Below are 17,089 nucleotides of genomic sequence, written 5' to 3'. Positions count from 1 at the left end.
AGTATGTGCTAACCTTTGTTCAATCTGTTCATTATCCACTGAAGATTATGTTGTTATTTTATTCTGATTATAAAGAGGGAGGCATAATGGCGCAGTGGGTAGAACTGCTGCCTCACAGTGCTGGGGTTCAATTCCAGGCCTCGAGTTCTACTTGCATGGGGTTTGGATTTTCTCACAGGGTTTGCATGGATTTCCTTATATTGCTATATTTTCCTTCCGTACTTTAAAGATTGCCTTGTGTGTGTGTGATTGCGAGTGTGTGCATGTTTGCGTTTGTCTGCCCTGCAATGAACTAGCGTTCTTGTCCAGAGTGTATCCTGTCTTGCGCTTGTTGCTTGTTGCTTGTTGCTTGTTGGAATAGGCGCCGGCTTCTCTGTGGCCTGGACAGATGGATAATTTGGAGTGCGGGCTCCCTGTTCGTTCCCTACTGTAATTGTTATAACACCTTGTTATTTCTCCTACCTTATGTATGAGGACAGATACAATTCTTTTGGGAGAGGTGCAGGGTCTTTTAGCAGTGCATTCTTGTGTCCTTCACTAGGTGTGCTGATGATTTTTTGTATGTCACCCTGCATTAGTTATTGAACCCTGTTTGAGTTCAATCCTTTAAAGAAAACACAAAACGGAGGGCTCAGCTACAGAAGTAACTCTGTGGAATCTGTTGAGGGATTGTGCAGCTGTGGCATCTGAAAACTGTTTTACATTAATGCTTCAGCTAAAAGACAGTAAGTACAAAATAAAAAAAAAAATTAACTTCTTACTCGTTGCACGTCTTATTGAGTTCTGTGAAACTAGTGGTGTTTTAATTCAATTATTCTGTGCTATGGTAGCACATACTGTAAATCTTGCAAAGGCATCAAACAGCTGATTACCAGGAAGAGTACAGGCAGCACAAAAGACTGCAGCACAGTTTTTAAAACCATCCTTCTAAAAAACTGTTGAACCTGAGAAAGTCAAGGGGACGTGGAAGGGTTTTAATGTTGTATTGGCTACAGTCGAGAATTTTTTCATCACCCAAATACCACTGAAACCATCTTCCCCTATTTCACCTTGCTGGCAAATCAGCTTGAATGAGTCTTTTCAGTCCATCTTCACAGAAAACTCATCTGGAAGCAAAGGAAAATCCCCCAAAACAAAAGCAAATGAATGAAAAGTCCAAGATTGCACTAATGACTATGGGACTGCTGTATATTTATGGTGATTTTACCCCCAGTTAATCAATATATATATATAGTTCAGGTGGGTAGCTGCGTCAGCATGCGTAGGCTGCAAAGGAACAAGTAATAGGTTTATTCCATGGTGAAAAGAGCCTTCTTCGGGTGTAAGCTTACACCCGCTGTGTTTTCTTCTCTTTTCAGCATGAAATAAAGAAATGCATATATATATAAAATTGTACTTTAATGTATGTTGATCCTCATAAACTACTGTACTTGCTATTGCGCTATGTGGCTTATATTTTCCCCGACTTCATAATGTTGCTAATACAGAACACATTTCTATTTAAACAAATTATAAACCCTGGAAAAAAAGCATCAGCTAGCTTCAAGCCAGAAAAAAAAAACAAAGATTTCATTCCCAGCAACAGAAATAAAATGGAACAGACTTCACAGCCTGTTTACACGTCTGAGCACGCTCCCCTCTAAGGTCCCTCACTGCAGACACATCTTCGGAGCAGAGGTGACATCATGCCCAGCACTCCCTCCCTGCCTGTCCAGGGGGCTCCACTGTGGCTGCTCTGCCTGTGTTTAGAAATGACCTTAAAAAACCATTTAGTCCCAGTAGGCATCCTGCTGAATGTGGAAACCCGGCTCTGCTGAACCCCAGCCAAGCGAGCGCTGGAGAGACACAGCAACAAGGCTTCACGCTCCAGCTGGGATTAATCAGACGCACGAGGTGCTGTGGGAAAGGCCAGCCCCTGACCAAGATGCCTTTTGCAGGGCAAACTGTGGAGCTGAGAGCTGGAGAAATGTGCGGTGCTTTTCTTGAGAAAAGAAATGACATGGTAAAGTGTACTGAGAGACACACATCTGCTCTATGCTTTATTTAATGGACTCAATATTCCATCATTCAAGTGACCTACTGTAGAAGGTGAGCAACATGGGGGAAAAAAAGCTGAAGTTCTCCCTCTGGCTGAAAAAAGACAAAGTGGCCACATGCTTACTGCCACAGACCAGAGAGAGGACCTCCTGAGAGAGAGGGCAGACTTTGGTCTCAGTGTTATGACAAACTGGAGATCTGGCAAAAATGAAGACTACAGTTGTGCCTGGCAGTTAAGCCCACTGTTTCTGACAAGTGGGCACAGGAAGGCAGACTGGGACTGGCATCAGACAGTCCTGACTTTCGTGGCACGTGTCCTCAATATATTTGGACAAATCAAGGCAAATGTGTTTCACCTTAGAATGCCCTCCAAAGCACTGAATAAATCAAAGTGAAGAAATGGGGCTATCTTAAAATGTGCCCCTATGTGCCTTCAGCAAGTATCTGCAAGGCAGCATTTAAAAACCATCTGGAAAAACCTCCAATATCCTGCTAGCGAGCTTTCTTTCCTAGTTTTCTTTTGAATATGTATATGCATAGTCAAGGCCCATGTTCAAAGCTTTGTCATAATCCTGTGAGAAAATCAATACTAATTAAGGCTTTATTAAACAAGGCAGTTAGGTAGGAGTCCAATTGTATGAACAGCAGAGAAATTAGCAGCTCTCAGAAAAGTCTGCTCCGGGCTCAACCTGCTCGCTGGCGTGGCTTTGCTGACACAGCAGAAGTTAAACAGACTGAAACAAAGGCCAAATTAAACACTGTGCACAATGCATTCTGCACTATACTTTGGCTTTCTGATCTTTACCTATTAAACTGGAACAAGCTGTAGTGTTCAGCAAGATGTTTCAATTATCTATAATTTGTGGGGTCAACTGACATGATTTGCTTTGCAATGATACTAAAATGAAAGCTGATCTAAATGACAAATGCACTGAAAGTTAAAACTTCTTACTAATAAGGAGCATAAGAAGACACTTGCTTGTATGTTTTCTTACTATAGAGAAAGCCAAGCAACTCCATCTCAGTCATATACAATAGTTCCTACCTACTGATTCCACTGCATTTTTTAAAAAGACTAACAGGTGGGTCTAAAGTACCATCTTTCTACAGTACACGCGATTCTTTGGAATTAGCATGGCAGTGCGGTTCCTTGGAAGTTTCTTGGAAGACTCCAGACTTCAACCACAGCATGCTGAATTGCCAGTATACCACCACCTTCGGCACCCTCCTTAACTCTGGTCAAAGCATCTACAGCAGCTTAAGCAAATGTTTTTTCTACACCTAATTTTAAGCTTAAAAGCAACATGCTAACAAGTGCTTCACAAGTTTCCAATCTCTTGCCTAAGACTTCGGAGTTTTGCCAGAACATTCCTGCAGCATTACCGCACCTATCATTTGACTGATAAATCGTAACCTTTTTTTGTGTTTAAATTAAAAACACTATTGGAGTTGCACTAAAATCCCCCCAAACTGCACAGGTTTCCATGTGAGCAATTTGTGCATCAGAAATATTTTTCAGGAAATGAGATTTTAATCTCTGGTACCACTGGTATCAAACAACAATTACTTCAATTCAACAAAAAAAAACAATTTGCAGCTATGTATGATAACATCCAATAACTTTAGCTTTAGCTTTCACCGTATAGGAAAACAATACAGCACTGGCAAGCACGTCCAATACAAATACAGAGAAAACAGAAGAGAAAAAGAATAGGTATCCTTCAAATAATAATCAGACCCAAGACCTTAACTGATTCTTACAGAATAAGAGACTGTCTTTTGTGGATTAACACTGCCAAACATTCTTCCAAGCAACACAACAGTTTGGTTTCTGAGCAACATTCTATCTTAGGGGGTCAGGAAGGGCAGTCAAACACTACCTATTCTTTTTCAATATCATGGTACGTGGCTTCACAATATAAATATACCGGAGCAATAAAAATGTAGCTTCTGAAAACGGACAAAACATGACGGAAGGTGTTTAAAAAGGTTATGAATGTTGCTATTGAAAACCCAACTTTTCAACTTAATAGACCTGCTTTTTTGCCCTCTTTCGCCCTGGTTTACTTCTCAAGCTATGGCGAATTGTACCCTCAGAGGAAAAGAATTCTAACCGTCCAATCTGCTCTGGGCCTTTGCGGCTAGATGTGTTCTTTCAGTTCTTTTTTCACTCTAACTTCCCGGTAAAATGAATATGACAAGAACCTTCAAGGCAGCATATACAACATAATTAAAAACAGATCCAAATGGGACACAGAAAATGGAGCCTGCAGCCAAGCCTTAATAATGATTCTGTTCAAGCCACTCCTAGACCACATTCACTTAACTTCAAGTCCATTTCATACTTACATTTCTATGTAATCATTGTGAAGCTATTTCAGCAAAGAAAGAACACTTGGGCACCGTTCAAATTTACAGTTGTTTGGTCATTACTTTCCCCTTAAAATATTTTTGACATTTCACATGTACAGGTAGTGCATTAAAAAATGGAAACACCTGGGTAAATGAGAGACATTTTAAGTAGAGTGAAAGAAAGCACTTCCATACATTGTGGCCAATGCATTAATTAAACAAAAAAAATCTCAACATGTTTTGGGTGACGTACCAAAATGCCAGACAAGCCTGGTTGCCTATATGTATTGATAGCTTGGCTGCAAGAGGAGAGCTTTGCGATTTTGAAAGTAAGGTGATTGTTAGGATGTGTGTGGCAGGGGCTCCAGTGAACAAGACACCTCAACTTGCTGATGGACCACGAGCAACAATGTCTAAGGTGATGTGACCATGGATTTCCAAAGGAAAGACATAAGCAGCAAAGAGCAACTGTAGGTATAAACACATGCAGTACTCCAGAACTGTGATATCCATGCATTCATTTGACAAGGCAAGACAGATAATACACTGCAGATTACTTCAATAAACATTTCATAGGTTATGAGCAGCCAGTTCAATCAAAAATGATCTGTGAAGACCTCCACAGAGGAAGATTTCACATTCATTTTGCAGAATCTGCTCATCTGTTGGAATTGCAGGTTCACAAATCCAGTTTTACAACAAACCCAGGCAATGGACAACTGAGCATCCTTCACCATGTCCATAATACGTGCATATATCTCTTGGGCACCAACCGAAATTACTCTACTTCCCTGTGTGATTTTTGGGGTCTGTCTTGAGTTAGGAGACATTAACCAAGATGAAAACTACAATAAGCAAAATAAGAACCACTCCAGAGAGATGAGGCATCTCAAAATCAACAATATGGTATTGAAAGAGGAGCACTCAATCAGCAAAGACCAGGTCATCCAAGGAATATAACAGCAGGTAATGAAAAATCATCAGAGCTGTTAAGAATAACCCTACAAAAACAGCCAAAGAAATTGCAGACAACAATCTGCAGAAGGCAGGAGTTGAAGTATTTCAATTCACTATATGCAGTGTTGAAGACTTGACATGAGAATTTCAAGGGCTACATTGCAAGACACAGATCCTCTCATCAGCACTAGAAACAGAAATGGCAGATCAGAATTTGCAGAGAAGATGAGCCACAACAGTTGGAACAAAGTTTTATGAAAAGATTAAACTAAACATCTGTAAAGCATGGTAGGTTTTGACCCATACTGAAATAGTTGATATGGTATAGGGTTGCTTTCTTATCCAGCCTGTCAGTGCACAAACAAGGGAAAGTTCCAAGATTGTGTTTCTTACAAATGCAGAATTTCACAAACTTCTTTTTTCATTTACACCCTCTGATTTGGAATTTCTGATTGTCAGTCTACTTAGCTGTACTGCTCAGTGCAAATGAGAACCCTCAGATGCTCCTGTTTATCAAGGTTATTTGTCATCATTTAACATCAATGTATTGTTAGCTCTGTAGTGTGTTATGGCACAATTGTCTCTAAATGGAACAGCACCACGTCTCTTACTGACATCCCCGTGGTAATGAAAACATGTCGGAAAGGTGTCCACAAGGAAGGCTCTGGGCCACACAGTCCCCTATGACCAGAGCCGGTCCTGAACAGTTTATTTATAGTCACTGTCTTATCAGGTAACTTAATTAAGAACAAATTCTCATGTTTAATAACCAGGTCAGGAGGCTTCGTCCTTGACAACAGAGACCAATGGACACAATTTAGTTTTATAACAGGTAGATATAGAAAGCATCCATACAGCCGTGGATTATAAAGCCTTTATGAGGTTTAGACTGAGTTAAGGTCAAGGCACTACTTATTGTGCATTTAAACCACATACGTACCATGCGGCCATAAAAAATTGGAGAAGCCCTGATATGTTATTTTCAGAAAAGTTTGCATTATACTATGTAATTATTACTGTGATGAAAGCATAAAAAACAAATGTTTCATGGTATCTAGGACATTATTCAATCTAGGACATTATTTGATCTCAATACCCCACCACACATCTCAGGTATTCTACTTAAAGGAAATTCCTTCATCAATCTCCATTATTCTGCAAAGTACCAACAGACATCTTTTATCTTGTAACATTAAGGGCTTCTATCTGAATCCCTGTGGCTTCACTACAAAGCCAGCTTTTCTTTTCAAATTTCACATGTCAGCATGGACTATTACTGTAATGATTCTGAGATCTAGAGTTCTATTATGTCAACCGTGGTAAAAACAATTGGAAATTAATGGTTGAGGCGGTTTAGCCTTTTGCCAGGTGTCTTACACACCCCAGCTGAGGAGACTCACACTGCAGGCCAGAAACCAGCACTACATGCTGAAACTATTTCCCACCATTAGCTCACGGCTGCCATGGAAAGGTTCTTTCCAGGGCGATCACAGCTCTGAGCGGTGAAGCTTTTCATCCATCACATCAAACACAAAATCACACTTTGACTTTCCAAGAGAAATTTCTCCTCAAACCACTCTCACAGCTTCAAATAATGATAGGAGGAGGCGTAGAAGTGAGTATGAGTTGCACCAAATCCCTTCCAGGTTCAGGAACATTGCAGATGGACAAGTGGCTCAGTTGAAGTGAAGCTGGATTGACACCAGTCATCTTCTCCAATGAACAAATGGGGCATCCTAATCAGAGTTAAATGTGGTACCATGTAGATTCTACAGAGCAAATAAAACATTTATGTTGTTTTTTGGAGTATGTACTATGGGCTCTACTGCCCACAGAAATACTTACACAGAAGAGGGAAACACCATCTCACTGACACATCAATGCTTGTGCAACTGTCCAAAACTGCCTTATCACAGATAAATGGAGAAATGAACATTGTCACTGCTGATCTGTTTTCAGTATCTGCCAAAAGAATGGACAGGCTATCTGACTGGGGGATGGTTTTCGGAGTTAAAGCAGTACATACCGTACCGTTGTGTGATCCGTTTTTCAGGTGCTGGTTCTAAATTTACACGTTTCCAAACCCTCTTGAAAGGTCTGTCTCTGCTGGTAAAACCATACTTTTCTATACACACCTTTAAGTTAATCCTGCACATTAATAATAATAATAATAATAATAATAATAATAATAATAATAATTACTTTTCTGGACACTCCACTCAAAGCGCTTTACAAGTAATGGGGACTCCCCTCCACCACCACCAATGTGCTATGGCAGCCACAGTGTGCCAGAATGCTAAACACAAATCTAAACTAATTGATAGATGGGGATTATGAAGAATCCCAGATTGGTAAAGGCCAATGGGAAATCTCATCCAGAGGATGGTGCCTTTTTACAATGTAGTGTCCCCATCACTATACTGGGGCATTAGGACCCACACAGACTGCAGGTGAGCGCCCCCTAATGACCCCTCTAATACCTCTTTCAGCAGCAACCTTAATTCTTCCCATGTGGTCTTCCATCCATATGGCAATATCTCCCATATGCCAATAATATTTCCATCAAATTAATATGAGAACCTGCTATTCAGTAAGAAGACCATGACCACAGTCTAGCAAGTAACACCCAGGTAATGTTTTAATGAGGCATCACATTTAATACTTTAAATTTCCAATCTAACATTCACGAAGTTTAATACATTTTGTTACAGAGGGATGAATAATGATCTTCTTCATATCACTTGACTCAGGATAAGCTATAAATACCTCTATCCGTCATGTGATGTGTCGTGCGGCAAATGTAATATTTGTTGAAAACTTCAAGGCCCACCAAAGTTCAAATACCTGCTCAAGTGTTTCACTTCTGTCATTGGGAAGGGGTAAACCAGGGATTACATTTCTCCAGCTGTCTGGAATTAATACTTGTTAAGCAATGTTCTGAAAATAAGTCATTTCCAAATGTTCTTTCTTTTTCACCTTCCTCAAGTTCCAGTGCAAACTGAAGATTTTACATATGGCAAATTACAGTGTGAAGCCACCTGAGCAATTGACAAACCTGGTTTTCAGTATGACAGCCTAGGCTGTCAATCAGAGTTCCACAGTGTATATTTAATGAGTGTGAATTACTTGACTGACACCTTGAGCTCTTTCACAGGGTCTGCCGCACCTGTATGCATGGTAGTGAATACTTGCAGAATGCAGTATATCTACCGTTTAATGTTCCTAGGAGCTAATTGGTCCCAGGACCTGATTCAAGCATTCATAATCTCAGGGCACTGGCTTCAACAACATTTATCAACATAAATCCTTTATAACAGAGAATAGATTAGCAGAGCATTAATAGACTGTCGGTAATTTTGGTAGGAATTAATCTAAAAAATGATTAATTCATCATTCTTCTCACATTTATTAATTAACACCAAGTTCTTCTCATGCATTTGTAAAGTGCTATTTGCAACCCCCAAACTAAAGTATTACCAAGAAGGGCAGGCTAACGTCTGAAGCTTACCTTATCTGTAATAAGCGAATGGTAAGTGGGTTGAAGTTTTTAATCATTCTGTTTTTTTATTTTATTGGGTCAATTCTCTTTATGTTAGTCTTCTGAAAAAGTTAGTAAACCACAGTCTTTCTCAAACCATAACAAGCATTGAAAGTGTCCCAGATGCTTGTATCCCTCATGCTAACCCAATGAAAATTTGTTTATTCTTTCAGCTCACCATGTTAAACCTCACTCACTGTCAAGCAACTCAAATCTCATCCTTTTCTAGTATCATGCATATTTGTAGTAGTACAAAATCGTCGTACAGCAAATTGTAACTATGAATTCAGTAATTACAAATATACCAAACAAGGTTATAAGTGCATTCTTTAAAAAACGTACTTCAAAATGTAGACATTCTAGCAATATATTAATGTAAGTAATTAAAAGTAATAAAATGTAACCATAACATTTTCAAAGGGCCTTCAGAAATATATTACAAAACAACTGAACTGTGTTCTTAAAATTGTTCTTAAAGGCTCCAGAAAGTTAACATACTGTACTACAGTATGTACAGTGCCTCAGAAACACTTCATTCTGCACCCGATTAACATGGGGTTGATGCTTTTAAATATATTTAGCAGGCAGGTTTAGGGCTCCAATATCTAGACGAGGGATACAAGGAGCAGGAAAAGGCAGGAGGTCCATGGAAGACCAGGGAAACTTGTTCTAGTCCTAGGATTTGTCAGAAGACCATTTATAACTACTCTAGACAGAAGCCCCTAATCCAGTCATCTCTGGATTTCTGGACAGTCTTTGTTCTCAGGCTGAAGGGGTTTTAAGATTGAAGCAAGTAGGGAGGTGTGTGTGTCAGGGGGGGAGATTTGGCATGAGATTTAACAAAATGCAATTTAACGTGAAACTGCAAGAGACTATTTATCCTGCATCCTCCCCCTCACTCCCCACTACCCCAACCAGCATCACCACCCCTTTGCGGGTGCTCAGCTGTCTAAAATCCATCACTATCATAGCAGGGCTTCAGCCGAAACTGATATCTTTCAAGTTTTAATCAGTTCTCGATGATGAATTGCAGGGCGATTTCCAGTGTTTTGTTCACTTTCCTTTTGTTTTACTCGGCCATGATGAATGATCCGTGATTTAAATTACAAAGTGCTTAACCGCCCCGAAGAAAAGGATTACAGAACAGAAAACCTTTCCACATTTTTTTTAAACAAAGCCGCTCATTTTGCTATGTGAGAGTTAAGAAAGCATCTCCTCCACATAGAGTACTAGGATTACAAAATGAGGAGCCCATTCAGAAATGGTGCTTCTCTCGACTCTCCATATAGACTTCAAGACTCCTTCTAGTATCCCTCCTATAAAGTCTTCAAAAATGTGTAGATTTTAGTCTAATATACAATTAATAACAACCTGGTGTTTGGTGAAAAGACTCAACATTCCCTGCAAATACACATTCCAGCCCTATTCTCACAATTATTGAGTGGTTACATGAAATTCCTCTGTTTCACTTTGGATAATGGGATTATCAGAGCAGATATTTTAAATGAGGTGGGTCTCTGCTCCTTCCGTGACTTTCAATCTCCAAATGGGTCCTCCTGGCTTCTCTTTCGATTTTACTTTCATCTCAGCTCTGCCCGGGGGTAAGGGGTTCGATTCTCATTCTGCATTCTCAGATTTTCTTGCTTTGTTTTGTACAATTAATTATTGTTTGGAAAACAGATTGGAGTGCTACAAAGAAATTTACTGGGGCAATATAAATTCAACTGCAAAGTATAACAACCACTGAATGCATGTGGCACTCTGGGCAACTCTGGGAGTGTCAAGAGGTGGTTAAATTTGGAAAACAGGTTGCCTCTTCTTTGTCCAATTATCTCATAATAAATAAACCTATTTATTGGTTTCCCAGAGTTCTTTTTATCTCCCAGCAGCAGCAAAGATATTCTGGCTTAGGTGTTGTCACCATGACTGAGTAAATGTGACTGTTGAGTTGGAAGTCTTTGCATTTCCTTGTGTGGTTTCTGTTCCTTTTTCATACCTGCTCAGATCTAAGGTGCCAGCTGCAGCTGATGATCGCACAGTGTCCTGTGACACCTGTCTGATTCTTGCTTTAAGTAGGAAAAATCCTTTGGGTGGAGACGTGAAGGGACTGGGGTATCACCAATGGTGGTGAAAAGGGGTGGGGACCTTGTGGTATTACTGGTAATGTTCTTATTCTGTTTTTTTTTAATCATCTCTACAAGTTGGGTCACCATTTTAGGTCCAGCAAATACTCTCATAATCTCAGCCAGGAAGCGGCTCCCTTTTTGCCCAGCGACGTGTCCAGCTGATCCATTCAGAGTTCAGGTTGAAAGGCGTTGGATTAAACAGGACGGTTTTGCACCAAAAAAAGTGAAAGTGCAGAAGGTGTTCTTGTTGCCTATTTCCACTGTAATAGTCTTTACATGGAGGGATTGTTCTTTGCAACTTTTGTCAAATTTCTCAAATGCAAATGAGGCCTTTTTTTGAGCATTTTCAGATTCACTGATTAAAACAATAATTAAAACAATCAGATTCTAATAGTCATATTGTGTACAAAGTAATTATAATGAGCAAGGAACCAGACCCAAGTTTGAAAAATACCTCACTGAACCTGTGTGGCCTATAAAGAAGATATTGCAAAGATCTCGATCACAAGGGATGTTTGTGCCTTCATCTCTTTTGTGCAAGGCAGAGGTTTGTTGCAAGATGATAAAAAGGAAAAACATTGGATTTTGCTTTTGCGATTATTATTAAAAACATAAAATGTAATGCCAAGCTTGAAACTGCTCTACATCCTCAAAGCCAAGCCAAGAATCTGCAATGCTTAATCAAAGCCCTTGGCACATCACTGATACCGCAAAAGGTTAAAAGGAGAAGCTCACTCAGTTCAGCACCGCGGATATTACTATTTATTTCTGTGCATAAAAGAAGGAGATCAAAACCTTCAGAGACCTCTAGTTTAAGGCTTTTTACAATGTGCAAAGGTTGTTACTCTGAATTCTCACAAGTCAACTTTGATGTCAAATTAAAAACCTCAGAGTAATAGGATAAACCAGATACTTACAGTAGTTAAGGTGTGTGTTTTTCTTTCCTCATTTTTTAAATGAAATCCTATAATCAGCCTTACAGGGCAGCACCTTGGGGTGCTGTTCAGGGTTAGACTGCAGATGACTCAGTGTCATCTTTAAAACAGAGTTGTGTATAACAAATGATTAAATTGTCTACTAGGGAGACGTATGCATTGCAGAACTGAATGTGATGTTCACATATAGTATGCTCATCGATTACACAGCTTGCAAAGTCCTAGACATCTAAAACACAGGACTTACTACATGTTTGTCATGAGATCAACAACATTCTATGCTTTTTCTAGTGTTTTCACCTATTATAACCACCTTGACTAAAGCAGTTTAGCTGTTAGAAGAAACAAAACTTGTCATGTAGCATCGTTAATTCACAGGCTTTTCAAAAGTATGTTATCAGAGCAACTCAAGGTAAACCATGTAGAAGCAGCCGATATGAAGTGTCATATTGTCTACTCTATCTTTCTTACAAATAAGATGTAATTCCTGACTTATATTTTCCTCATTTAAATATTTTACTTGCATTTCACTATACAAAGGCTAAAATGCTGGATTTTATACTACAGAATAGAGAACATTCAACAATCACTGCTATATTAAAACATCAAAAGTTTAACAAGAAGAATTGATTCTGTATGAAGGAGAAAAAAGTATTGAAAAGAGTAAGACAATGCAAAATATGCAAAACTACTGCACAGCAGTGTATCTCTGTCTCCATATACACATGTATAGCATGAGAAGCAGCAGAATGATTGCAAGACTGACTGGGTAGCCATTAAAAAAAACTCTTCAGCTTCAGGGTGTCAAAAAGGGGCCATTTGTATGGTGTTAAGAACAGAAATGCTGGATTTTAACTGTAAAACAGAAAACAAACAGGAGTGGTCTGTTCTCTCCAGCTTGAGTTGTCAATGAGCTTGAGGTTTAAGTGACTGTGCTGTCTACTGGGTTATGATGAAATGCTTTATGATTTATGCATCCCCATACAAAGCTGTTCAGATCTGCATTATATTGTGATAAAAACTAAAAAAACAAGCAGTTTTCAGATTAATTGAGGGTTTAATCCAGGGAATGTGCAGCCAGGCAGTCTTTTAAGAATGAGAAGTAGGATAACTAGAGTTTTAGACATTTCTATGCACTGCTATGACGGTCTAGGTCTTATGCCTGTTTGTTTTGTTTCCTTGCTTTCAAAAGGATGTTTTTTTTTGCTAGTCTCTGTCCACTAAGGTCCCATCTCCCATTCACTCCAGCAGGGGTGTTTCTTGGAGTGTCTTGCCAGCCTGAGTATGTACCGTAGGTGCATCTATCACAGCAAGGCATGAAGAAGACCTCCACTGAAGTCAAAGCGACACCTTGAAATGTACTGTGCTATACTTAAATTAAAAACCCACCAAGATGCAAACAATGAAAAGAATTACTTAAAACAGGTATATAATTAGTAGATGTATAATATTATGTTTTTAGGATCCCAATACCTGCTCTTACAATGTGAAGGAAGAAGTTTCTCAAGCATTTCTTGTCATAGTGCCCATGACTGCTGGATGCCACAATGAGATGACCACATATTTCTAGTGTAAATAGGAAGGAATCTTTTAAACAGAACACATTTCTCAATGCACAAGAAGCCAAGTATCTGAATCAGCAAGTTTTATTATAATTTCAACATTTTTTTTTGCCAGAGATGGATAGGACTTAAAACCACCTGGTCACGTGTCAACTCTTCTGCTGTTCATACCAGAAACAATTCTTCCCCTAAAGATTATCACGTGAGCTTATAACAACTGTTTCCTAATGAATGTCAATAAATCTCTTTCCTCTAGATCACACAACACAGTAGAAAGACAGCGTTCTGTACAGAGCTGCAAGCCTGTTGAGCTTGAACAGAGAATGCACACCAATCAGAACAGCTGTGTTGGGCCTCCAAGGTTCTACTTTAAAAATGTGAAATCTTAATTACATAATACCAGTGGAAAACTTGTTTGGTCATAAGAAGCTGTACGCACAAAGATCATTCAGGCTGCATGCATTTTGTTTTTCAATGAATGGCTCCCCTGAGCTCTATGAATTGCAAACCTCAAAGGCAGCAAGATGACATCCTTAGATCATCTAGGTACTAACTGCCAGAAAAACTGAACAGGCCGAAGGGCTCCTCTCATTTGTAAGTGGTCTTATGTCTTTCTGGAAGACTAACCAGCAGATTAGTACTCGGGTTTTACTGCAAATCATTATAACATATGGTTGAAGTTTAGGAATTGCCATTAGTATATACAGTATAAAATATGCACACCCAGTTTCAACTCAGTTAAGACGGTTCAGGATTTGACAAGCACATCTTGCTGATGTCACTGTAAGCAGCCAAACAAGTCAGAGAAGATGCTGTTTTTTGGAAGAAGAGAGAAGACCACTGTTGAATAAGTTTACCCTTTAATGGGATGCTGAGGCATAGCTTAGAAATTCCAGTCACATAGAGCTAGCCATATGATCCACTCTTGAAATGTCTCTTAAGAGCACGTCTACACTTAAAGCAAGAACTTTTATGAGTTAAATTATTTTGAAAACACCTTTCATTGATATTGATACAACATATCAATGTTGTACATACATATCACTGCAATTCATGTTACAGTATATGGAAGATACTGAAGTGCAATGCAGTCCACTGAAAGACCCGACTTAAGTAGAAACTGGAGCTGAGGTATTAGACCCTAGGTTTGGCAGTAACTGCTGTCTTAGTTACGGCTCTGTGATTGCTCATAATTACTAATGAAAGAGAGCAATGCTCTTATTACAACGTCAATGAAGTAAAGGAAAATTGCTATTTATTTTCAACTCATCAGATAGACCAATGTTTAAGATCTGGTAATGTTCCAAGTAAATCAAGCTCTTGTGAAAGGTACTTTTATTAAGTCATTCTTTTTGTTCTCAGCCCAGAAAAGCAAAAAAAAAAACATGCTTATCTGAGCCCAGGAGAGATCCTTTAAAGGTTTTTCAGTTGAAGGGAACTTTAACATTCAATATACAATCGTGTCCAGTTTAAACAGAACCCAGAACTCTAAGATCACCAGTTTATGAAGAAGCTTTTAGACCACATCCAGGGTTAGTGTTATAACCAGGTCTGCCAACAGTTTTAATAGTCAATAGTTGTATAGTAACTGTTTCAAACCAGCCAGGTGTTTCTTCAATAGTTACAGTGGGGACTGGGTACCTTGATTGTTTTTCCATGTTGGATCAGTGCAGTCCCATCAAAAATAAGTAACCTTATTCATAGTTTCAGTCTTGCACGTCATGAATCAATTTCTCAAGTGATCCAGTAGGGATCCTATAATGATTTCAGTTGAAAATGCCCTTGACCAGCTCATGCTTGCTCAGGCTGGCTACTGAGTTCTGTGATAGGCCTAACTGGATGACTAGGAGTGTGTGAAGTGCCTTAAGATTGGACTCCCATGCTGTGATAGTACCTGATAATCAAGGATGCTGAAGCCAAGTCCTCGGTCTTCCTTCTCCAGCTCCACCACCTTGACCTCCGGTGACCACATTGCCAGCTCCCCTTCTTCTTCCTCCTCTTCATCTTCGTCTTCCTCCTGTCGCTTGGCTAGCACTTCCATCTGTTCCCACTCATCTTCCTCAAGGATCACCTGTCCCTGGAGAAAGGAAGACCCAAGCTGAGTGCAAAATAGCACTGTATTTTAAACATCTTGTACTGGACAATGCTAGGTAACCAGGTGCTAACACCACTATTGTTACAAAGAGGGCACTGGGATTAATATTATTAATTAGTTATTAATATTCTCAATACATTATTAACAGTAAAGATATGGCAACACCAAAGGACGTCTGCTTTACAACACACTGCGAAGTTGGATTGAATCTGCTAGCCCAGAAGAAAGATTGGCACCAACTGGTCAACCAACACCATTGTGGCTGGGCTCAAGAAAACTCATTGCATCATTTGAACCACACCGGCTTCATTCTCTGTGGAGCCCATGTTCTCTGGCATCCAGACTGCTACAAATACAACGTACCGCACAGTACAAGAGGACTAATTGAAGACCTGCAAACTGCAGTGTTTCAGCCAGACACGTAGAGAGGATCTATTTTGCCAAGACCAATCACAGACACACGTCTGCCCTCACCTAGAAGAAGCTATAATACAGAGCACCAGTCAGAAGAGCAACTCTGAGCTCCCAGCACTCACTCAGTCATTCATGGTTATATAAAAATCATCATTTATTATGTCATCTGCATGCCTGCAAAGCTTATACAACAAATGTTTCGAGATGAAGCAGGTTTATGTCCCTTTCTAATAGCCTGGCTACTCTACTGGTAGGGCTGTCATTAGCCGCCCTGTATTTTCACTGCAGCATTAGCACTGGGGCACTGTGGCGTCCGTTTCATCTTCTCGACTGTCATTTCATCCCATCTGTATGTTTTTCTTGGATCCCTCTCACTCTTGCCAGACTTTGAACTCCCAGCTGCAGAATGAGTCAATTGGACCCAGCTCTTTCTATATTCACTGTGCTATGGAACAATTTCTGCTGGCTTCAATGAACACAGTTCTCAACAGAAAAGTCCTCTTTATCCAAACGTTAGTAACACAACATTACGGTTTGCACTTTAAAGACAATTGCTTAAAAAACTAATATTGATGGACTTTGTTACCAGTTAAGCTATAGAGTTTATTAGTCAACAATAGGAGCAACAGACAGAAATAAGCCTAGTTAAGGAGACGGCTAAGGAGGCAAGGAGTCTCCTTAACTTCTAATTAAAGAGTTAATTTAAGGATATCATTTCTGTTGCCACTAGGGTCTTGAAGCCTACTTAGCAACTTTTGTGTATCTTTCATTCTTTCAAGACTGATGGTTCTTTGACATTACATTTAGTTACTGATACCAAAATAAGGTAAGTAAGGGACATCAAATATACTGAAAGTAAGGGCTACCACATACTGTAGGTGTGTCCATTTTGTTAAATAACATCCCTGCATGTTTACAGTCAAGTACAGTATAAAATACTGGACAGGCCAGGTTGCCTATAGTTAAGTCTAGCATGGGTGCAAGAGGAAACCTCAAGGACTTTGAAAGAGGGGCGATTGTTGGGGTTTATGATCGGCAGGAGCTTCAGTGACCAAGACAATGTAACTTACTGA

General features: G+C 39.5%; 1 protein-coding gene across 3 annotated transcripts in view; it reads right to left on the bottom strand.

The window, feature by feature from the left end:
• Positions 1 to 17,089, bottom strand: part of patj (PATJ crumbs cell polarity complex component) — a 225,057-nt gene that overhangs the window by 158,661 nt on the left and 49,307 nt on the right. For all 3 annotated transcript variants that reach the window (XM_015356178.2, XM_015356179.2, XM_015356180.2), the window contains exon 17: positions 15,402 to 15,584. In XM_015356178.2, the coding sequence (XP_015211664.2) occupies positions 15,402 to 15,584 (183 nt within the window). The remainder of the gene's footprint in view (positions 1 to 15,401; positions 15,585 to 17,089) is intronic.

The sequence above is a fragment of the Lepisosteus oculatus genome, chromosome 9, assembly GCF_040954835.1.
Source record: "Lepisosteus oculatus isolate fLepOcu1 chromosome 9, fLepOcu1.hap2, whole genome shotgun sequence".
Lineage (NCBI taxonomy): Eukaryota > Metazoa > Chordata > Actinopteri > Semionotiformes > Lepisosteidae > Lepisosteus > Lepisosteus oculatus.
Note: the sequence above shows the minus strand (reverse complement) of the source record. Positions and strands in the feature narration are given on the sequence as shown.